The sequence below is a fragment of the Lissotriton vulgaris genome, chromosome 12 (assembly GCF_964263255.1).
Source record: "Lissotriton vulgaris chromosome 12, aLisVul1.2, whole genome shotgun sequence".
Classification (NCBI taxonomy): domain Eukaryota; kingdom Metazoa; phylum Chordata; class Amphibia; order Caudata; family Salamandridae; genus Lissotriton; species Lissotriton vulgaris.
In genome coordinates, this window is record NC_141700.1 from 391920680 (window position 1) to 391942766 (window position 22087).

Below are 22087 nucleotides of genomic sequence, written 5' to 3' on the forward strand. Positions count from 1 at the left end.
ATCCCTGATGAACGATGGCTCTGACATTTTAGGGAAATTTATGACAAGGAGCACTTAGAGATGGTGGTAATACATCGTTTCAAGCTGTACACCTTGTAAACTTCAAAGAGAGTGATGTGGAAAAAGCGATCAAAGACATGTAAAAAAATAAAGCACCAGGCCCGATGGCGTGCCTGCAGATTTATATAGTTCCTACCGTAAATTTTGGGCCAAGATCTTGACCAACGTTTTTAATGCCTCTAGCATAGTAGGCTTCCCGTATTCATGGGTAAAATCAACCAAAGTCCCAATATTTAAAAAGGGGGTTAGAGGGGACCCCGCTTGCTACAGGCCAATCTCTTTGTCAGACTCAGCAGTGAAAATCTTGGGCAGAGTTATCTTACATAAACTAAGGGATTGGCTAGATGGCAGGGGGGTCCTCTCTAACCTCCAATATGGATTTAGAGAACATAGGAGCACCCTGGACCAATGCTTGAACCTTCATCTCCTTATAAGTAAGTACACAGTGGCTGAGGAAGGGTTTTTATATATGGGTTTCATGGATCTCTCCTCAGCGTTTGATTTAGTCAACCGTTCCAAACTATGGGCAATTCTACGGGAAATATGTATAGATCCACCACTGGTCAACTTTTTAAGTGATTTGCATCAGGACCTCTCAGCATCAGTTAGGGTGACCTGGAAAGGAAGGTGCACAAGCCACTTTAGCTCGAAGAGGGGCGTCAGACAAGGATGTAATCTGGCCCCTCTTATTTTCACTATATATATCAACGCTTTAGAGAAGTCCTTGGGTGTGGCTACTCTGGATGTAATCTGTTATTCCGGTTCTCCTGTACGTGGATGATGCAGTGTTACTGGCACGTACGGGTCTTGGTCTCCAAAGGCTGCTGGACCATTTTGGCGGCTTTATGGACTCCTACAAAATTCGGCCGCACGTCTGGTTCTGAGACGACCTAGGAGAGCAGCCTCCAGTCTGGCTCTGGACACCCTGCACTAGCTGCCGGTTAAGAAAAGAGTCCAATATAAATACCTCCTGATATGCCATTGTGTTGTATGGAAAAGGGCCCCTTCTTATTTGGATAACCTAGTGTGCAGATATGAACCCTCAAGGGCTCTTCACTCGGGAGGCTCGGGTCAGTTGGTGGTCCCGCGGGCTAATTAATCAAGAATGGGAGGGCGCTCCTTTAGTTTAATGGCTGCCCGCAGCTGGAATAAGCTCCCTCTGGAGATGAGCCTGGAGAGCGCGGAAGTCAAGTTTAGAGCATTACTGAAAACTCATCTGTATAGGCTATAGGGGCACGTCGGGGAGGGCAGTCTATGCTAAAGTGTCTAGCTCTTCCTTACTAGCGCGGGGACACACCGGAAAGGTGTTACCAGGCTCTTTATAAACTGTCTATTATTATTATTATTGGACCTAAAAGTTAATATTAAAAAGTCGCACGTCATGGTGGCCGGGACTAGAGGTAGGAATGCGAAGTCAAAATATTTTTCCTGCAATGGTGTTGAACTATCAAAGGTCCTGGTTTTTACCTACCTTGGGGTCCTTTATGATGAAAAGGTACTTGGGGACCACAATAAAAGCTCAAGAGCAATGCGGTAGATAGGTTAACTTCAGCTCTCCTAGGTTTCTCTAAGCGGTTGGGAGCAAAACCAATGGAGGCAATTCTGAAAATTTATAAATCTAAATGTTTGGCGATTGCCTCCTATGGTGCATCTCTATGGGGGTATACATCTCAGAACAAGATACAAGTTGCAGAAAATAGGTTCTTAAGATCTCTTCTGGCAGTTCCCCAGTCGACCCCAACCTATTCCTTACACACAGAATTTGGATTGGGTTATATTTCAGATCAATTAAAAATGGCTCTGTTAATCTGTTGGGTGAAAACATGGTTAAATGAGGAAATGACTTTGAACCACCAGATCCTCAGTGATTGTGTAGTATTGGACAAGGAAACAGGGTGCCTTGGTTGATGTACGTTAGAGCGGCGTTCATCAAGCTTGGAGGACCTGAATTGTACACATCACCTGAATGTATAAAAAAAGAGGACATAAGTTGGATTAAGTATACCTTTCTGAACATGTTAGAATTGGAACGGGAGGAGGAGGAGTTAGAGAAACCGTGTGTCAAAGCTAATTATGTTTTGTTAACCTCCCCCTCTATCGAACCATATTTAAAAATTTTAACCAGCCATTTCATTGCTACTTGCTGGTCAGATTTCGGTTTAACTTAATTCACCTCACCCTAGGAGTTTTTTCAACTTGGGGAAAACCAGAGAACTCTATGCCATGTTCCTGCGATAATTTCTCCACACAAGACACTTTGTTTTGTGAGTATTATACTGAGATACGGAAAAAAAAATTAACCCCAATATTAAGAGAGGCAGGTTTTGTACAAGTGAGGCCCGCCCTGCTTGATTTGCAAATGCTCAGTGGCACGCGTGACATCTATGGCGTTGCTAGTTTTTTGGTGGCTGCTGCCCAGAATAATAACAAAAAGATTGTTTGTGTATAATATTCCTGTTGGACCCTTACTCGGATGAATTGTTTTATTAAATCGATTTTGCTAAACTGCTGATGAATATTTGCACCGTATAATAGAACGTACTTCGATTGCAATAATTGTATACATATTTATTGTAAATATCTTACATTTTTTAATGTACCATGTTTTTATCTTGTCTTTTATGATTTTAATTAATCAAATAAAGTGTTTTGACTGACTGACTGACTGACTGACTGACTTAGAGATCTCATCAAAAAGCAAAACACACTACAAATGGCAAGAAGTGCATAAAGCTGCATTTTGGAAAATCACGGAAGCTATTTTGTCAGCTCAGTATCTATGCAATATTAACCCTAGAAGGAAACATATATTAACCACTGATGCAAGCAATAAAGGATTAGGTGCCACATTATCCCAAGTCATTTATGTCAAAGAACGAATTGTGGCCTTTGGTTCATATACCCTTGCCAAATCTGAAATGAATTATTCAATTGTCAAAAGAGAAGCCTTTGTATGCTTCTGGGCTGTGAAACATTTTAAGTTCCTCGTATGGGGTCTGCAATTCTGTATTCGCACGAACGATAAACCACTCAAATATATGTTCAGCTCTAAGGGATCCTTCAACAGTACTCCCCGCATTGCCAGATGGGTCCTGGGCTTAAAAGGGGTTTGCTTTAAGTTCAAATAGGTCCCTGGCAATCTAAACCTCAGCTGATTATCTATCTAGAGCTCCTCTAAATAATGAGGAACAATATGATACTCCAGAATATCCAATTTTGGAGACTAACTCTTCTGCCATGACTTCCAAGGAGTGGAAAGATTGTTCTATCAAAGAGGAGACATTTCACCAACTTAAAACGTATACCCTAGTGGGTTGGCCCAAATCTTACAGCAAAGTCAACGGTGAAGCCAAGAAATTCTGGGACATTTGTCACGAAATAAATTTAAGCAAGAACTTAATATTTAGAAATGACCCCCCAAAGGCATAAGGAACAAAGTGATTGACCTCATACATAAAGGTCATCTAGGGATGAGCTTAAGTAAATATTGGCTTAGAGAGTGCTATTGGTTCCCCAACATGGGTTCCTTGGTGGATTCCAAAGAAGAGAACTGTTTATTTTGTGCAATAGTGACACATCCAACGTTATTCACTAAACTCCCTTATCTCTAGTTTCCACTCCAGATAAACCCTGTGAAAAGCTTGCTCTATATATAATTGGCCCCATAAACCATAATGGTGTTTCAAAACGTTTTGCATTTGTTTTAGTAGACTACCAATCCCATTGGGACGTCACAAGAATGGTGAATCAAATCACCACAGATATTCTCATTGATTTCCTGAACAGAACAGAAGGCCTCCCATCCACCCTTGTCATGAATAATGGTGTGCAATTCACCTCTACACGCATAACTGGTTTTCTTTCAAGGTTAACCAATTGTCTTTTGGAAAGAATTAACAGGATGATCAAAGAATGTATGCAACTACCCTGCGTCACTCACCTCCTGGTTGAGAGAGCTATACAAGACATTCTCTGGGCATACTACACTACTCCTAACCAGGCCACTGGAATATCCCCTTTTTCTTCTCTCAAAGGAAGAAAGGGAAGCACAAAATTATTTCTAAGTTGGATTGGGGAGGCGAAAGGGTGGAACTCAACTTAATTGCTGCAAAAAACAAAATTACTCATCAAAAGAAATGCAGAAAATCATACGACCACAAACATGGCACCAAAAAACAGAATTGAGAAGTAGGTGACTGTGTCTATGTCAAGAAACCTGCAGAGAGGGGCCATGGCGTCTCTAAGTTCTTTTGACCTATATGAATAGTTGAAATCAAACATAATGTAGCGTCATGGACGATGGGCAAAACTGAAGTATGGACTGGCTGGCTTAATACTCCCCACCATTCATTAATAGATCTGACAATTCCCTCATCACGCCTGAACTCCACGAAAACATCACCTCCAATAACTTGCAAGTACAAAAAACTTAGAAACCCACCAAAGTGGCATGAAGACTATCACATGTGGAAATAATGTTGTCTTTCTCCTGTTTTCTTCTCGATTTATTAGGGGAAGATGTGTTATAATCTTTCCTCTTATACATACCATATCGATGTTATTAAAATTATGCTAGTTTCTTTTTCATTATTCTTACATTTTGTTATTGGTATTGATATTGGTATGTTTTTTAGGCGCCTTGATGCCTCTGGGCTTAGTTGCGCAATATAAGATCTATTCCATTCCATTTCCTTTCCCCCCTTATATCCGTTATATGGTGCATTCCACCAGTTGGAGCTGAAGCAGGCCTTAGAATGTTGTGAAGGGATTCTGTGAGACTTGGAGGGAGCTTGGAATTGTGGAGAGTGGTGACTCTAAAGGAAGATGCTTGAAATCTTTTCCTGTGTAGAAGCGGCTTTGTAACATTGGTTAAAAGAAATTGAACAGCCTCCCTCATTAGTTTGGCACGGGGAGGACTGTCTCACACAGCAGCACAAGTTACAGGACATAGAGGTAAAATGGAGGTTCATTAACCACTAAGTTTTATAGTGAACATTATAGTTGTCTGCTAGGTTTGGACTTTACAAGTGCCATACATATATTGTTTATGCTAATTTCTGCTACATAGAAACATTTATCTTGCATCTGCTACACTCTGAAGGGTTTTCAGATTTGAAAGCACCAAAAAAAGTGCATATTGCTCATTCAAGACATCTCTGTGGGATATCTTGCTGAGCATGTCACCTCCTCTTTGTCCTCTACACTACTTATTGACTGCCCACTACCAGCATCTTAACTTATGTTTGCAGTTCACAGTTCGTTCAATGCCAAAGAATGGCAAATATGCCCTTGGTTCCTTTATGTAAGTGGTTCTAATTTGTGCGCTATCCCAAAAAAGAGCAATGATTACTAATTACCAGCATAGTACTTACTTTCATGGACCTTAATTTAAATACTTTTTATTGTCAACACATTATTGATGTAATCCTTTTTGTAAATAAATGTTAACAAAAATATAAACTTTGATTTAAATTGTTTAGACTGGGGAACAACTATATCACATCACAGGGGGCGGAAGTGTTGGCGGAAGGAGTGAAAGAAAGCAAGTCCCTCCAGTTTCTTGGGTGAGTTACAATTTCAAAGAGATCTCATAATTACTACATAACACATTCAGCCTGTCTTACATTGAATATTGTTTTTCCATTTATGCACCCTTATGCTGTTGATGATTAGAACATCTTTACAGCCTGTTTTACGAAATATATTGTTCTGACATCTGTGTTGCGTCCTGCCCATCCTGGGTACTTGCCAATGACTACGCCACACAAGGAGCTTAGAATAACACATCTTTATTCTTCTGTGTGTAACTAGGTAACATTCTAACCTGCATTAATTTCACTATGCACTAACGCTTAAGTCACAGTTCTATGGAGTCCATCAGGAGTCACAAGGGTTCCATTATTACAAACTTACATAACACTAAATCCCCCACCCCTTGTTAAATAAAAAAAATTACAATATTATTACAAATATATTCATAATCATAGCCTTGCAATGAGTCTTTGTTACGCTTTGATCACACATCCCGACCGTGGCTTTGGAAACTGGGGACAGGCAATAGAAGTGTCCATGACTGGCATTGAGGATGTAGAAGCAGCAGCAGTCAGGGGTTCTTCACATGTCCTTTCAGACCCAGTTTCTACAGTGACATCAGTGCCTGACGAGTGATAAGCCACATGTCGGAAAAGCTAGGAATCTCACGTAATGGACTTCACAGGACGTTGGGCAGTCACCATGTGTCCTTTGGTAGTCACAACATGAAATGGTTCAGCATCGAAAGGAGCATCATACTTTCGTTTTCTATGCTGAAAAGCAAGCACTTTATCTCCTGTATTGCAGTAAGGCCGGTTTTCTAATTGATAATTGCAGTGACCCCTGAAGAAGTGCTTGTGAAGCATGGAATGCATTGGGTTGAAATAAAGCACACTGTTTTGGACGAATCATGCGTTCTCATCGTGTTCTATAGAGAGGTCTGGATGGGCACATCTTGAAGCTTTGAAAAAGCATGATACCCTGCATGTGGTTGAAACAAGGAAGAGCAATAAAAATTGGGATTAAAAGTGGAGGAAATAGAGTAAAAAGAATGATTTAATTGGAGCAATATTGTAAATCTACTTTGGCTGTGCGACTGGGTTTGGGGTGTAATATCGCTCCACACATCACTGTTGTATAGCATTTTAGGACCCTAGTGTAATTTTTCTGATTCATGCCCTTATATAGGTATGAATCACCATGTCCTTATATAGGCATAGAAATCATAACCATGCAGTCCAAATACGGCATGGCTATTTCCACTAGTTCTGAAAATCCACAGCGATTTCGTGGAAAACTCGGCTTCAGCAGTTAGCGACTTCCCCTTGCTTGAATATTGATTTGTCCAACAACTCATGGAGTTTTTAAAGAACTGAGACTCTATGATGACGTTATTATGTCCACCTTTACTTCAAACTCGGCACCTTCAAGGTATAAATATGCCCACACTTGCCCAAGCAAACACACTGTGGTTTGGAGCTTTTGGACTATCTACTTGCCCGACGCATCTCGCTACAGCAAGTGCCGAAGTAAGCCGACCCTCCAGCAGACGCACTGAGAGAGACGCTGTCTTTCCTCATGCCGAGAAACCCAGCTCCAGTGTTTCCAAGCTCCCCTTGTGGGGTGTTGGAAAATCGAGTCCTGAGACAGAGAGATACCAGACCCCCTTCATTCTAAACCAAGGTACGAAGCTGATTAGGCCCTAGGAGAAATCTTGGATAGATTCTTGGCAAAAAGAATACTAAACTTATGCTACACCATACTTACTTCTTCCCTCGTACTAGACTTAGGTTAGGTACATCTGGTTAGGCGTATTTTAGAAGCACCAGTTGAGTACTTTTAGTCTTTATTTAATTATGTATGTATTTTATGGCTTAGAAACCATACCATGCTTTTACAGTATTATTTTATAATACTCTTCTTGCTGTACGCATTATACTTTACAGCCAGTATTTCGATTGTAGCAGTTCATTTCTTCTGCATGAGAAAGAAGACTGTTCAATAACTACTTTTATTGAAAACGCCCGTCTTTCTATTTCTCTGCACCACTGATGAAACGAAGCATGCACGAATGACTGAGTAAAATATCTATCTATTGTTTCCACGACTCTGAAGATCAGTTTCATCTAGGGGAAACAAAGTTGTCATGTTTATGCGGTTGTCAGAAACGAATCCCTTCTTGTGAATTCGAGAAATTTTCTAGTGACCTCTGAGCTAGCTGGCACTCACAATTAAGTTTAATATATTCGATAGAGACCTAGTAGACATAAGTCCTACGTCACATCTATAGGATATATTATGCCAATGCGCAGAGCCTATTGGGAATATAGGAACTACACTACATCACGAATATCAGTCCCATATCAGCAGCTGTGCTGAAGCAGAGTAAACAGGCTCTTTACGCTGTACCTTGAAGTACATGAATGGGTGCTTGTATCTTTGCTTTCTGATGCTTCATCTTTGCTACAAGTGAACCTTGACTTTTTAGTGGTGTCGATTCAGCCCACATATACACTTCAGTTTTCGATGGGGCAAGTCAGGCAGTGGAGAAAGTTCATTATATTTCTCTTCAGGCATAACATTTATTTATGCACCACTATCGATAATGAAAGGTATTGAACTACCATTGACATTTAGTGGGATTTTCTGACAATATTGGAAAGACTTTGGTGCTTTGTCATGTCGACTTCTCTTGGACTGGTGTTTTTCCTCACATATGTGGCTAGTCCAACATGCACACTTTTCTCTGAGTTAAACATCGACATGGCACAACCATCTTCTTCACTTTCATTTGACATTGAGACTGAAGAACTGTTTGACGAAGATTTGGATGGCGATCGACTATGTTTGGTGTCGATTTGCCTCAACTGATGTGGTCGCTTGTCATTGTGTGAGTGCGTTCAACGTCATTTCTGAAATGGTCCGGCTGCCATTTTGTCTTCGCGCCATGATGCACATATTTTTTTCTTTGCCTTGCAAACATTACAAAATGGTTCCCTTTCCAAAGCTTTTGTAAACTTGTCTAATGGCGGGACATTTACTTTCATATGGAAACAAAAATCCACACCTGAAGCACAACTTCTTTTTATATGGAGAATTCTCTCAGCTCCCTTCTGCCTTGGGCTTTGGCTTTCTATTCACATTCATGATTGACTCACTCTGGGTACCGTTGGTCTCCATTGCAGAAGCGTGACGATTAGCAGGCTCCTCAGTTCTGACAGCCATGAGAACTCACTGCAAACTAAGAGTTTCTCCCAGCATTTGTCATCTGAATGAGTCTGACAGGCATCCGTCAGTCACTCTAAAGCATACAGCTTCCTCTTCATTAAATGAATTGACCTTACAGTGTTTGAGCTTATCCAGTCTCTCAACAAATTTGTTGATGGTCTCACCAGCTCTCTGTTGTTCTTGGCTGAAGATGTATCTTTCGTAATTGAATTGAACTTGAGGTTCAAGGCTGCTTTGATTTGACTGTATTAAGTTTGTCAGCTAGCTGCATTTTCGTTATGTCTTCTTTTACACCTTCATCAGTAAGATTCTTAAGGTACTTGATAAACTTCTTGTTATCTACTTCTTCAATCGAATTTAATGAAATCATTGAATGTTTCTGTCCAGTCAGTCCTTCTATCACAAATATTCAGCTATCTGGCAATATCAAAAGGTGGTGGTGCTTTCAATAAGTTGGCAGCATTATAACCATTTACGAGATTTTCTGAGAGTTGAGTTGTCACTGACACCATCTGCTGTCCGCTAGGACTTGCATCATCTATACCATCTGTAAGGCCCTTTATTGTGCTGGCCTCCGGGTCATCTTGGGCAGTCCGTGGGACCTTGATCTCCCTCTTTGTCTCTATCAGAGCACTTTGTCATGTGGTTATGTAGGGCTCGGACATTGGAACACCACCATTTTAGATGTTCACTTTTTAAGTTGACATCTTTCTTAAACGTTGACTCTTGACACACATTTGCATGTGAGCAAATAAAGAATAATATTCTCTGAAATCGTTTTGCTTACATTTACACTTCTTCGTAGGCATATTTTCAGGGCCTTGAACATTCTGTACCAGGCTTAATTTCACTGCTCAAAATGTTGATGTTGTTGTTCGCTCAGTGACAGCCCTGCAAGGGTAGAATGAATAAGAATGACCTGACTGGGGCTCCAGCAAGTCAACATGGATGAAGCTTATTATATAAATAACACCAGTCCTTTATTAGAAAGAGGAGCATTTCGCTGTCACTCATGGGGTTGTCCCATGCTGGAATTCCAGCCCAGTTAAACCTGTTTAACTTCCTGAGAAGGATGATGGCCTGCTCTGCACAAGAACGGGCTCCCACATTAAACATTGCCACAGGTAACTGGGGAGTTATATCACCCTACGATAAAGGCTGGAAGACTTCTACACTTTTATGGAAAAGCAATACAGTGGATATTGAAATAATTATGCATTTTAACAGCTTTGTAATATATTTTTCTCAACTACATGAGGACCCTATGTTTCAAAAGTGTAATGGACTAGATTGTTAGTGTGCACTGGAAATCTTGGTTTCCCTTCAAACCTATTATTAAGGAGCGTACGGTCATTACTATATGACAGGGGTGACCGCAAAAATACTCACTAGTAAAACACCTTCTGCAAGTTTTTCAAATTGCTATTCTCCTCCAAAGACATAGAACAAGTGCAGGACAACCTTGTGACCGTTCACCTACCCAGACTCACATGGTAGCGGAGGGAGATATGTCGGATCCTACTGGAAAGGTAAGAAGTCCTAACAGCTTTCCAAGAAATGTGCAGAGTACCCTGGACAGCGAAGGTCTGACCTAAAGGTTTTATCAACTACTCTTAAGGCAGATGGGGGTCTATACTGAGACTAAGGGAAAGGGTCCTTGTGAGAAAGTGCCGTCTTTCTTGCACTGGTATGCCCCCACTTTTTTCTGAACTGCTGATGTGCTTTGACTGAGTGTGCCCTGGGTCCCTGCCAACCAGGTACCCAGGGTCTGTGTTCCTTCCCTAAAAGCTGTGTTGAAACTAAAACCCAATTGGCATCTCTGGCCACCTGTCAGCCCCTAATAAATGATACCCTAGGTACCCAGGGCATGGTGACCAGAGAAGACCCCTGAGGACTGCAGCACTTATTGTGCCACCCTCAGGGGCCCTGTACCCTGAAACCCACACACTGCCTTTGCAGGCAGAGTGTCTAGGTACAGAGATAAACCAAGAGTCGACATGGCCCACAACCCTGTGTGCCATGCCCACAGAACCCACTGCCCTGGCATACTTCAGTCACCCCTCTAGCTGGTTGCCCTATGCCAGAGGTGTGGGTCCAAGTGCATGAGCCCTGTGCCCCTACAGTAACCAGGGCCATTCCTGGGCACTGTAAGTGCAGTGATGCCATTAAGAGTATATGGTGTTGGGAGGTTGTCATTACGAACTCCACAGCACCATAATGGCTACACTGAAGGCTGACAAGTTTGGTACCAAACTTCTCAGCATATTAAACCCGCACTGATCCCAGTGTGGGATTTAATGTAAAATGCACCTGAGGGCATTTTATAGATGCCCTCTGAAAACTGAACCTACAATCCACGTCTGGGCAGAGTGGCTGCAGAGGCTGCCACACAGCAGACATGTTGCTGGACCCCTGGGTGGAGAGGCCCCCGCTCTCCTAGGCCTGCAACAATGCACATCTTGGGTGAGGTGCTTGGTCTTCTTCCCCAGGATGGGCAGGGGGAAGCTTCAAAGGCATGCCACCTCTGTGAGCTTCTCCGGACCATTTGCTGTACCCAGCAACTGACCCCCACTAGTTCTGACCCCCACTCTGGTGGGAAAAACTATGTCAGGAAGGGGGTGTGCCAGCCTGTGCCAACCCCACTCCTCAGGTGGGGGAGATTAGGTGAAGCATGACCCCGGGCGGCCATCTTGAAGATGGGGAGCCCTGCTCAATCCCAGCTAGGCTCCTGCCCCCCTCCCACAGGAAAGGAGCAGGCTAGGGGGTGTACCCGCCCCAGGACAGGGACCTATTGGTCCCTGCCCTTTCCCTACCTGTAACGCCCCTAAATTCAGTATTAAGGGGCTCCCTGAACCTTCCTTCCTCAGATCCCGATACCAAAAGAAGAAAGAAGAACAAGAAGAAGAAGACCCGCCGCGCAGCTGCTAACAACAGGACGACAACAACTGACTTTGCCCCAGCCCTACTGGCCTGTCGATCCTGAAACCTGCTCCTGCCTAAATCCCGGTGACTCCTGCGGATAGCAACCTTGGGACACCCAGAGGACCTGCCTGCCTTGACACTATTAAAGACTGGGACTCCCATCAGCAGAGGTTCTCCTGCAACAACCCCCCTGGTGCCAGCCAGGAAGCACCGGACCAGCCCACTCTGTACCCGCCTAGCCCGGCCCGTGCCCGAGTGATCCAAGACCACGAGGACGTCCCCCTGGTGACTGGGACCCGAAGTCCAGTGCCCAAAGACCCTCCTCGACGACCCAGACGATGCCTGCAGACTCAGAACCAGGGCCCCCCCCCCCCAACCACGACCAGCTGAGGGTAAACTTTTCCGACACCCAAAGACACCCCTGCACCGGGCGCCCTACAGCCCCCTATGCCCCCCTTTGGGGTACCTACCTGTGCTCCAAGATCCCAACTTACCTTTCGACGTGCTGGTGACCCCTGGAGAGTCTCCGACCCCAAGCCCGTAGCCTTTGTTCCCTTTTGACCTTTTCCATTGGATAAAATTGAGCGCCCAACGGCTCAAAAGCACCCTGCACCCAGCCGCCCGAGTACTGCTGGCCGTGCCACCTTTGTCCTATCCTGCTTTCCTCTTTGACCTGAGCAAGTGACCAGGAGCCCAGGTCCCACAGCCGCGTGGCCTGCTAGCCAGCAGCCACCGACCGGAGGCCCCCGTTCCCCATTGGATAACATTTGGCCTAACTACCTCTGCACCCGGCACCCCTGCGCCGCTGAGGGTGAACCAACTGTACCTACCTGACCCTGGGGGACCCCTGAGTCTATGCCCAGAACCACCACTTCACCAGTCGAGTACTCACCAGGAAACCGGTAACTCACTTACCTGCCATTGAATAACATTGACTGGTTTGACTCGAAAAATCTTCTAAGTGTCTACTTTTGAAAACTTGAAATATTCATATAAAATCGTCCAAATTCCGAAATACTCACCTGTGATGAGGAGAGGAGCCAGTACTCTACCTTGTAGCCCAGAGCTGAAATGCAAAAGTAATCCCTGGCGGGTTTACTAGTAACTTGTATTTTCTCCATAGGAATCCATTGTCTGCGTTTCTATTAAATTTCTTCTAAGTGTCTACTTTTGAAAAAAATCATACGAAATACTGAAACGTAATTACTTACCTGTTTTGAGTTGAGACCCCAGTGCTGGCCCCAGGAGACCAGTACTGGACTACAAAAATAACAAGATCGTATTTTACCTGCAACCTGAAATTTCTCCCATTGGATACCATTGCCAGATTTCTGTTGAAAAGTTTCTAAGTGTGAACTTTTAAAATAGCTTTTTATTCCTGAAAAATCACCCCAATACCTAAAACATTTTGCTAAACTGTTTCCAGCTTAGACCCCAGGACTGAACCTAGGAGTCAGTCCTGGAATTACCAAAGTAATCTACAAAGTAATCACCTGTGTCCATTGCCCAATGTTAAATTGTGTGTAGAATTGTGTTGCCCACTGCAACCCCTGTACCTATTGTCTTTACAACGTTTATTGCCTTTCTGGAAAGTAGTCATCTGAGACCTCTCATATTGAGAACAGTGTATTTGTGATGCCTGTTGGTTCTAAAAATAAAACAACTATATCTTTTGATATAGAATAATTGGCCTGGAGTTCAGTCTTTGAGTGTGCGAAACCTTTTGCTGACTGAGTGTGTACAACAAATGCTTTACACTGTCCTCTGGTACTGCCTTACTGCTCGACCAAGCTACCACTTTAGAGAGTAGGTTCACACCTGCTTTTAACCTCTGTAATACCTCTGGGGTTTGTGGACTCTATACACACTGTACCTTATTACGTCATCACAGTCCTATTCCGGCAACAATGAGAGGAACAAAATTTAATGTGATACCTAAACATGATTAGGATATCCGAGATTATAAACGATATAGGCCACTCTAAAAAATCAGTCTTGAAATTGTTGGCACGTGGAACCTTTAAAAGATTCCAAACTAAAGCCACGCAAATTCAGCACCGCTGTTTCAATCTTTGGAGCGGTGTAGTTCTGTAGCTAGTACTTGTAACTGTCACTTTAAGAATCAAATCTGGTCCTCATAACACTTCTGAATGACAAACAATAGATCTTTTAAATGCTTTATGTAAGTTTAAAGTAAAACTACAGAGTATTTCATCAGTCAATTAGCAGCATCACTTAAAAATCATAAATAAAAGAACTTAGTACAGTTCAGTATAACATCTGCCATAGATTTGCCTTCTATGAATGGAAGTAGGGATTCTCTTGTGCGAGATATGCACACTCCTTTGGACAATGGGGTTCATACATTTGGTGGGAACATATGATTTCTTAAGTTTAACAAATACGAAACTGTCTGAAGAAATCATTTCTACCTACAATACGTGCAGTGATTTTCCCACCACCAATACATTAAGGTATGATCATTCTCACAGTCTTGATTATACAGTTTAGCTGATACAATGTTAACAGAATTAGGCCCTTGGCTTACTACCTACAGGAGACTTACCCAGAGAAATTTTTGTGCTGACCTCTGTGAAAATATAAAAGTTTATTTTAGAAGAGGAATTAACCCCTTAAGTGCTGCTGACGGCCAATGGTCGTCAGCAGCGCTACCTCCCCAGTGCTGCGCACGACCATTGAACGTCCATTCAGCACTAGTTCTAATGGACAGTGCAGCACTGGTGAGAAATGTTTACACGCAGCTAAGGTGTTAACAATATCAAGTGTCAATATTAGCAATAGCTCAAATGCAGCACATGTTTTTTTATTAATAGAAAATGAGCACTCACAAAATCTTTAGTAATACTCCTGCGAGATATTATCAGTTGGTCAGAGCTTGACCAATAAATGTCAGCTCCATACAGAAGCACCAATTTAAATCTTGTCCATGTTAAGCACCTATGAGGAGAACTTTTTATCTTCTTTGAATTGGAAAGACTGTTTATTGGAGATGTTCCTGTAATATAGACTGTGCTGGAAGTGTCATTTATCCTTAGTAGAGTTCAAAGTGACATGTGTTTGCTTATTTGAGAGTGGCGTTATCCCAGTCGTTTCGCTATTTATCTGTATGAAAAAAATTAGATAGTGGTTCATTCTGCACAATAGCAAACATCTGTCAGCCAGAGTTGGCATATCCTGTGATGTCATAATTGGAATGTTACAGATGGTGCAAGGGGAAGGAGGATGTTAGTGAGTCCCTACAAGATAGGGAGTGATGAGAGAAGGGATGGAGGCCAAAAGCGCAAGTCTTGCTTCCAGTAAACCCGAAGATGCCTTTGTGCAGGTTGCCCCAGGATAACTCATAATGCAGAAAGTAAACCAGGGTCGCTTTCGGCTTTAGCTTGAGAGAGTTTCCAGCTTCCTGAGACCACACATGGTGTATTAGTAAACCAAGCTCACTAACTAAACTCATTTTATTATCTACAGCTGAAGCACTCACCTAGATCAATACACAGCGTTACCAAGTTAGTGCCTTTACATCCGGTGTAAAGTCCACTTCCATGCCAGCTACCTTAGGTGCAAGGAAACTGAGGAAGTTCTCCAAATTGGGAGGTTTAAAAAGAACTGGAATAATCTTCGTTCCACCAAGATATCTATTTCTTCTCGTTTGGATGCAATCCTTATTATGTATGTAAATTAAAATTCCTCTGGGAGGGATGTGTAATTCAATTTCAGATTCTATTCTTCCAGTACCTTGGCCTCACACAGATTCAGTGTGGTCTCAGGGTTTGCCAAAACACAGAGTCTAGCTGCTTGTTTATGCTGCAGGCCATAGGAGTACTTCCACAATTTGAGGACTCCAGAGGCAGCTCACCAAAGAAGTGCATACACTTCTTTGCTAATCAGTTTTTCTTTTACTCGGTTGATGGAAGTTCAGAGAGGCAGAATCCCATAACCCCAAGACCTCACCCCATCACATGAGAGCCAATTATTTGTGAAAAAGCATGCTGAGACAGCCTTCAGAGGCTCCTGGCTTTTGATGTCTTGAAAGATCTAAATTCTAGTTCCAGGTTGGTCACTGTATTAGAGCTCAGAACATGCATTTTGTTGATACGGCTTACAAAGTATATTGTATGAACAAAAACTTGGGGCCTAATTATGATGTCGGTCAGAAACTCTTCCGACCAACACTGTCTCTGAATCTATTCTGACCAAATCGTATTCGGTGGGTCCTCCCGACAGATTACGATGGTTCCGTACACCGTTTTGAAAGTGACCCATTGACTTCAATGAGAGCCTGTGTTCCGACCGACAACACAAGCTCCCATTGAAAAAAGGGGTGGTTGTGTAAAACTTTGCACTCTGTAGCGGGCGTCCCATGGTGCCTGCCACACTGTGCATGATTTTTAATGGGGTCCCTTGGGTACCCCCATGGGACACAACCGAGGCCTCGGGGTGGGAGGAGGCCTGCTACGGGCCCCAAAGTCAGATTCTGACAGCCTTTTTGTGTCGTACAGACCGAGTCGGAAAGGCTGTCCGAAAAAGACATCTTAATGCGTCAGTCGGAAACGCGGTCCCTAGAGCTAAGAGACTCGGCTTTGACCGTCTCGGAGTCTCTGAATGCCGGTTAGAACCGATTCGGACAGACTGTATGGTATCCTTTCCATTGTAATTAGTCGGTCCTAAATGTATGAGTTAAGTAGGAAACACAAGTTCCGAAACGGTTTAGGAGATTCCGAATGCCATTCGGAGCCTTTCCGACCGACATCGTAATTAGGCCCTAAATATTTTCCTACGTCATTTCCTAAAATATCACTGTTCATAACATAAATTAAATGTATTTCCCATATTGTCTGGTTCCCATAGATTACCCAGTACACGTTACACACACCAGTTGTAGCTAAAGATACATCACAGGATAGATATATATATATCATTTCTATTGCTATATTTGTATATATTTGGGCACAAGACTGTTTACCAAGCCACCGTTGAACTGAAATTACTAATAGAGAAACACGATTAACAAGCTTCCCGGTCCCCTGCACGCAGCTGTTCTTGTTCAAAGCTTTTCCAGTTTGCCTAAGAGCTAACCATGTTAAACCCAAATACAAAGACTCTAAGTTATATGCAATAACACATGTAAATAACGGTGAACTTTGTAATATTTCTTTAAAAGCTGGCAAATTTTAATGTAGTTTCAAAGAAAAACATTTGGCTATTTTATTTGTTTGTATATTGTGGAGGTGAAAGCAAAATCTTCAATTTTGAAAGTCTCCCAAAAAGGTTAAAACTGCTCCCTATCATGTGTAAATATGGCATTAAATGTAACTTAGTAGTAAATTCTAAAATGTTTTTAATTATTCCTAAGGGGACGTTTTGGTTCAATTTTAGAAGCCAGTAGCATTTACGGATTACTTTTATCATTATATGGTTCAATTAAACTGTGATAAACTATTACTACAATAAACATAATAAATATATTTGATTAAAAGACGATTTTCAGTACTCAGTCATTCTTACAGACCAAGAGATAAGGTGTATTTCCATTTGAGCAGGAATAAGAGTATGCTTCGATTAGTAAGTGGGTATAGTCCAAGACATTTGAATAAACTTGACTGAGTGAATCCAAGCGAAGGCCTGTCAGGCATGTTTTTCTAGATGCTGTAGGTTTAAAGTAACAGCGTTCAGCTTTGATTGCTGATACATCTTAGCTGTTTTCTCCATGATACTAACCACTGGAAGCCTCATCGCTGAATGTGAGTGTGTAGTCCTTTGTACTTCTCAAGTATTCATGCTTTTCAGATGTCCCGCTTCTGTATTCAAATTTTACAACCATCAAAGGTCAACAACACATGCTTTTGATATGCCTTATTTTAATATTGGAAATAACTATTTTAAACATATTTTGATGATAATATGTGCACGGGTCATTCCGCTAGATGTAGCTGTGGGGCAGAAAATTTTGATTGGGTGGATTTTATATCCTCGATAATACGTTTTTAGAAATTGGATTATAGGTCTGCACTCAAAGGGATCAAATCTAGCCATTGTGACTGAGTGAAATAAATTAAGTATGTTCAAGCAATATAAAATACATTTACATTTGAAATCTGTGTAAAATGTATATATAAATCGGCCTCAAGTTTGAACTCAAGATTTTAGAAAAACAAATGTCTGTTTACCTCCTTCTGAAATAAATGCTTCTTTGTCATTACTTCTCTAATGATCTTTTTGTGAAGTGACTTGTTTAATGTTTGCAGACTATGGGGGAACAGTATTGGCAACAATGGTGCTCGAGCACTTGCAGAAGCTCTCCATGACAACAAAACCTTAATATGGCTAAGGTAAGATTGGAGAGTCTGTTTCTTGTGTCAGTACATCTTCCTAATCAATATTGAAGATGACTTATTAAGAAATGTGTTTGCTTTCTTTAGTCTAGTTGGAAACAGAATTGGGAGTATTGGTGCTCAAGCTTTGGCTTTGATGGTTGGAACAAACCCAGCTCTAGAAGAACTTTGGTAGGTATTTACGTTATATTTTTCACATTATAAGCAACGTATTTAATTTAAAACGGTGTTCCTCCATAGATGGTTCATTTGTAGAATGTTTGCTGGTAAATTACTAGGTGCAGAGGATCCTTGCCCTTCTCAATTTTTTTAGATCTTTGGCCCATCTACTGAACCGAACACTTAATGGGCATCCAATCATTGCTCTCCAGCTTCAAGGCCTTCTGTGATGTAAGGGGTTTGGCTATAAACATAGGCAAAACTAAGTTTTTAGTGCTTAACCCGCCCAAAAAATCTGTTTTTCCACCGGTCCTAGATTCTGTTCCACTTGATCGAGTCAAAGAATTTGACTACCTGGGTATACGTATCAGTGACACCATGAGTTGGAAGGCACACCACCAAAAGGTGTTTCTGACCCACAAGAGGGTGGCAGGTGCACTGCTCAAGGAACAGCGCGCCTCATCCCTAAAACCAATTGGGGCTCCCTTAGATATTTATAGGGCAAGGGTTGTGAGCGCGGCACTATACGGTGCCGAACTGTGGGGCACTCATAGAGTTGATACTCTGGCTCATCTTGAGAACAACTTCCACAAAGACCTTATGGGCTTGCCCCACAGTACACCAACAATTCCATTGCTGCTAGATGCAGGTACCCGGCCAATATGCGACCAAGCCAAATTACGCCCGCTTCTCCTATGGTCCAGAATCTGGAATGTGCAAGAACTTAGCAGTTATGCAGAAGCCTTAAGTGACATTATGTCCCTACCGGGCTCCAACAAGATTATTTGGCTTAGGGAGGTCAAAAGGCTGCTTCATAAACTAGGCCTAGGAGAGGCTTGGGCTAACAAATCTGCACCTTCAAAACAACTGCTAAAGAAGGCTTATTGGTTATGGGCAGATAACGAGAGGGTTTGTAGTACAAATCATTGTAAATCCGTAGCCCTGTTTTTGTTAACCAAAGAGACCCCGCATAGGGAACCTTATTTAGACATTATCCAGAGTTCATGGGACAGATCATTGTACATTAAGTTTAGGGTGGGGGTGCTTCCATTGTGCGAGCTTACTTCTACCTGGAAACCGCCCGCCCAAACCGTACCTTACTGCCCCTTTTGTGATTTAAGGGTAGAGTCTGTGTCCCACCTGCTGTTTGAGTGCAGTGTCTATGCAGCCCCTAGACGGAGGTGGTTGAAGCCCCTCTGCAGGAGTTTGGGAACTCGTTCTCATCTGGAAGCCCTACGCATATTACGTACAGATGCTAGACCCCTCTTTGCCTCCTGTATGGCAAAATTCTTAGGCTGGGCCTGGCGTTTAAGAACTGCAAAAAAGCTACTAATCCAGTGAATGAGTCCCCTGCTCAATATGCTATTTTTAAGCTGCTCTGTTTATAAAATGTATTTGTGTTGATGATTCCTGAAAAAATTGTTTTTAAGATGTAACATGTGCTCTTATGACATATTTTTATCGAATAAAGCTATTACAACTTAACAAGATCTGGAACACAACGCTAAAAAACTGCATCTTTCCGAGTATCTGGTAACCAGCATTCTTATTACCCTTACTACAAAAAGCTACTGCAGATCCAGCTGTGCTCAGCAATTTTCGCCTGATCTCCCTTTTGCCTGCCCCTGCAAAAAATGCTAGTGAAACTGACACAACAGCAGCTATCCAAGTATATTGAGACATATGACCTCTTGCATGATTCTCAGCCTGGATTTCGGACAGGCTACAGCACTGAGACAGCTTTGGTTGAAGTGGTACAATCTATGAAATTCTCTGTGGATGCTGGTGCTTCTGCTATGCTAGTTTTACTGGACCTATCCGCAGCATTCAACACAGTAGCACATTTACTCCTACCGGATAGACTAAATCAGCTGGGTATCTGTGGGGTGGCATTCTCCTGGATTCGGTCCTATTTTAAGGACTGCACCCAACAGGTCTACCTACGACCTTTTTGATCTTCAGCAAAACCCCTACAGTATGGAGTACCTCAGGGCTCCGCATTGAGTCCATTGCTTTTTAATAACTACATGGGGCCTCTCGCAACTCTCATTGCATCCCAGGGGGTGAAAGTAGTCCCCTATGCAGATGATACCCACCTGGCGTTTTCGTTCAAAGAACATTCCAAGGCCGCCTTTCTCAGTTTCAAGGAGTGCCTGAAGAACATCTCTAAATGGAAGAACTCCAACTGCCTAAAACTAAATGCAGCTAAGACGGAAGTCCTGTTCTTTAGTCAGGCGTCTCTGCCCCCTGTGGATCTGTGGTGGCTGGCAGAACTAGGCTCGCCACCTGTCCCGACAAAGACAGCAAGGAATCTAGGCATCAAATGGGAAAAGGTTTGGTCTTTTGCAGCTCAAGTTCTTCAGATCTCCTCAGCTTGCTTTGGAAAGCTGAGAATCTTAATAATAAGTCCTTGACCTACTGCGGGAGGACAGCCGCAGGATCATAGTTCATGAAATTGTGATTTTTCACTTGGACTACGCCAATAGTCTACATTTGGGGCTGCCGGCCTAGCTGATTTACAGACTGCTGATAATGCAAAACGCAGCGGCGAGACTAATTTGGCAGGTACCTTTCCACCATCATACCTCTCATCACTTGAGGCAGCTACACTGGCTCCAAGTAGCTAAGAGTATTGAATTCAAGGCTTTGATATTGGCCTCCAAGCCGTCCGTAACTTGGGCCCAGGTTACCTTAAGCTTAGGCTCAGTGCGTATAGACAGGACCAAACATTGAGACTTAACTATCAATGTCTGCTCTGTGTTCCTCACTTTGCAAAGTCTCAAATTGGGGGAAGATCTTTCATGGTCAGGACCTCTAGACCATCTCATTTGTGCCAGATCGAGTCAGAACGTGATTTCAAGTAGGCGTAAAGAACCTGGCTGTTTTGTCAGGGCAGGGTTTAGATGGTTGGCTAATCCTCTACTGCAATCTCTGCATAGTGCCGGGACACCTCTATTTGAGGTAGCTGAACGCTTTAAAAATGCTTATTGTATTGTATTGTATATTAAGAGCAAGAGCACACTCCTATGAGTTCAATTACTAAATTATGTGTTTCTGTAACAGAAGTTTATCTTCGATTTACCCTCTAATACCCATGTGCTGTCTAAACTATATAGACCATGTTAAATAATTCTGGTGCATATCTTTTTACCAGGGCCACCTCTTTGACCTCAATTTTAGGGCTACACTTGGTATGTTCTTGGGAACCTAGCTCCTCATTCTAAATGTTAATTGGCAAATCAGGGAAGCACATACACCTTGAATACAAGAAACATTAATGTAGCCTAGAACTGGAAGTGGATTACCACTAGTTAAATTTTTATGAAAGCATAAAAAAATGCTTTGTATACTTAGTCATATAGAGTCCATCAGAAAAGTGCCTGACATTACTTGGTAGATATCAGTTTATCTTATTGTCTTAATGTGTCCCAAGTTGCACCTTCCCTGACAAACAGGACCTCTGTTAAGGTTCTGACAAATGCCCTGTTTCTGCGCAGATGTGAATAAAGCCCAGAACAGCTTGTGAATTTTTACCAGTCATGTTGCCTTCTGTCTGCAGTGTTCATTTTGTTCACAAGAGGTTTGCCCCTTGAAGTCCATGCTGGCCATCACATAGATCCAAAATGGTAATGTACAGCCACATGCATCAAGCCAAAAACCGGTCGCAATTGGGCAGATAATCAGAATCTGCCCCTTTGCGACCGGTATTTTTGCATTTGGGATGCATCTTCCCAAATGCTAAATCGCAATTTAAGGAATCTCTAAATTGAGATTCCTTAAATTGTGATTGTTTTTAAGGAATCCCAAATTGAGATTACTTAAATGCAATGCATCAA

General features: G+C 42.4%; 1 protein-coding gene across 2 annotated transcripts in view; it reads left to right on the forward strand.

Annotated features, from left to right (window-relative positions):
• NOD2 (nucleotide binding oligomerization domain containing 2) overlaps positions 1–22087 on the forward strand; it is a 322787-nt gene that overhangs the window by 264787 nt on the left and 35913 nt on the right. The window contains exons 7-9 of one of the 2 annotated variants that reach the window (XM_086945155.1): positions 5541–5624; positions 18006–18089; positions 18185–18263. In XM_086945155.1, coding sequence (XP_086801281.1) covers positions 5541–5624; positions 18006–18089; positions 18185–18263 — 247 coding nt within the window. Of the gene's footprint in view, positions 1–5540; positions 5625–18005; positions 18090–18179; positions 18264–22087 lie in introns of both variants that reach the window. The other variant, XM_086945154.1, reaches the window with a different exon arrangement.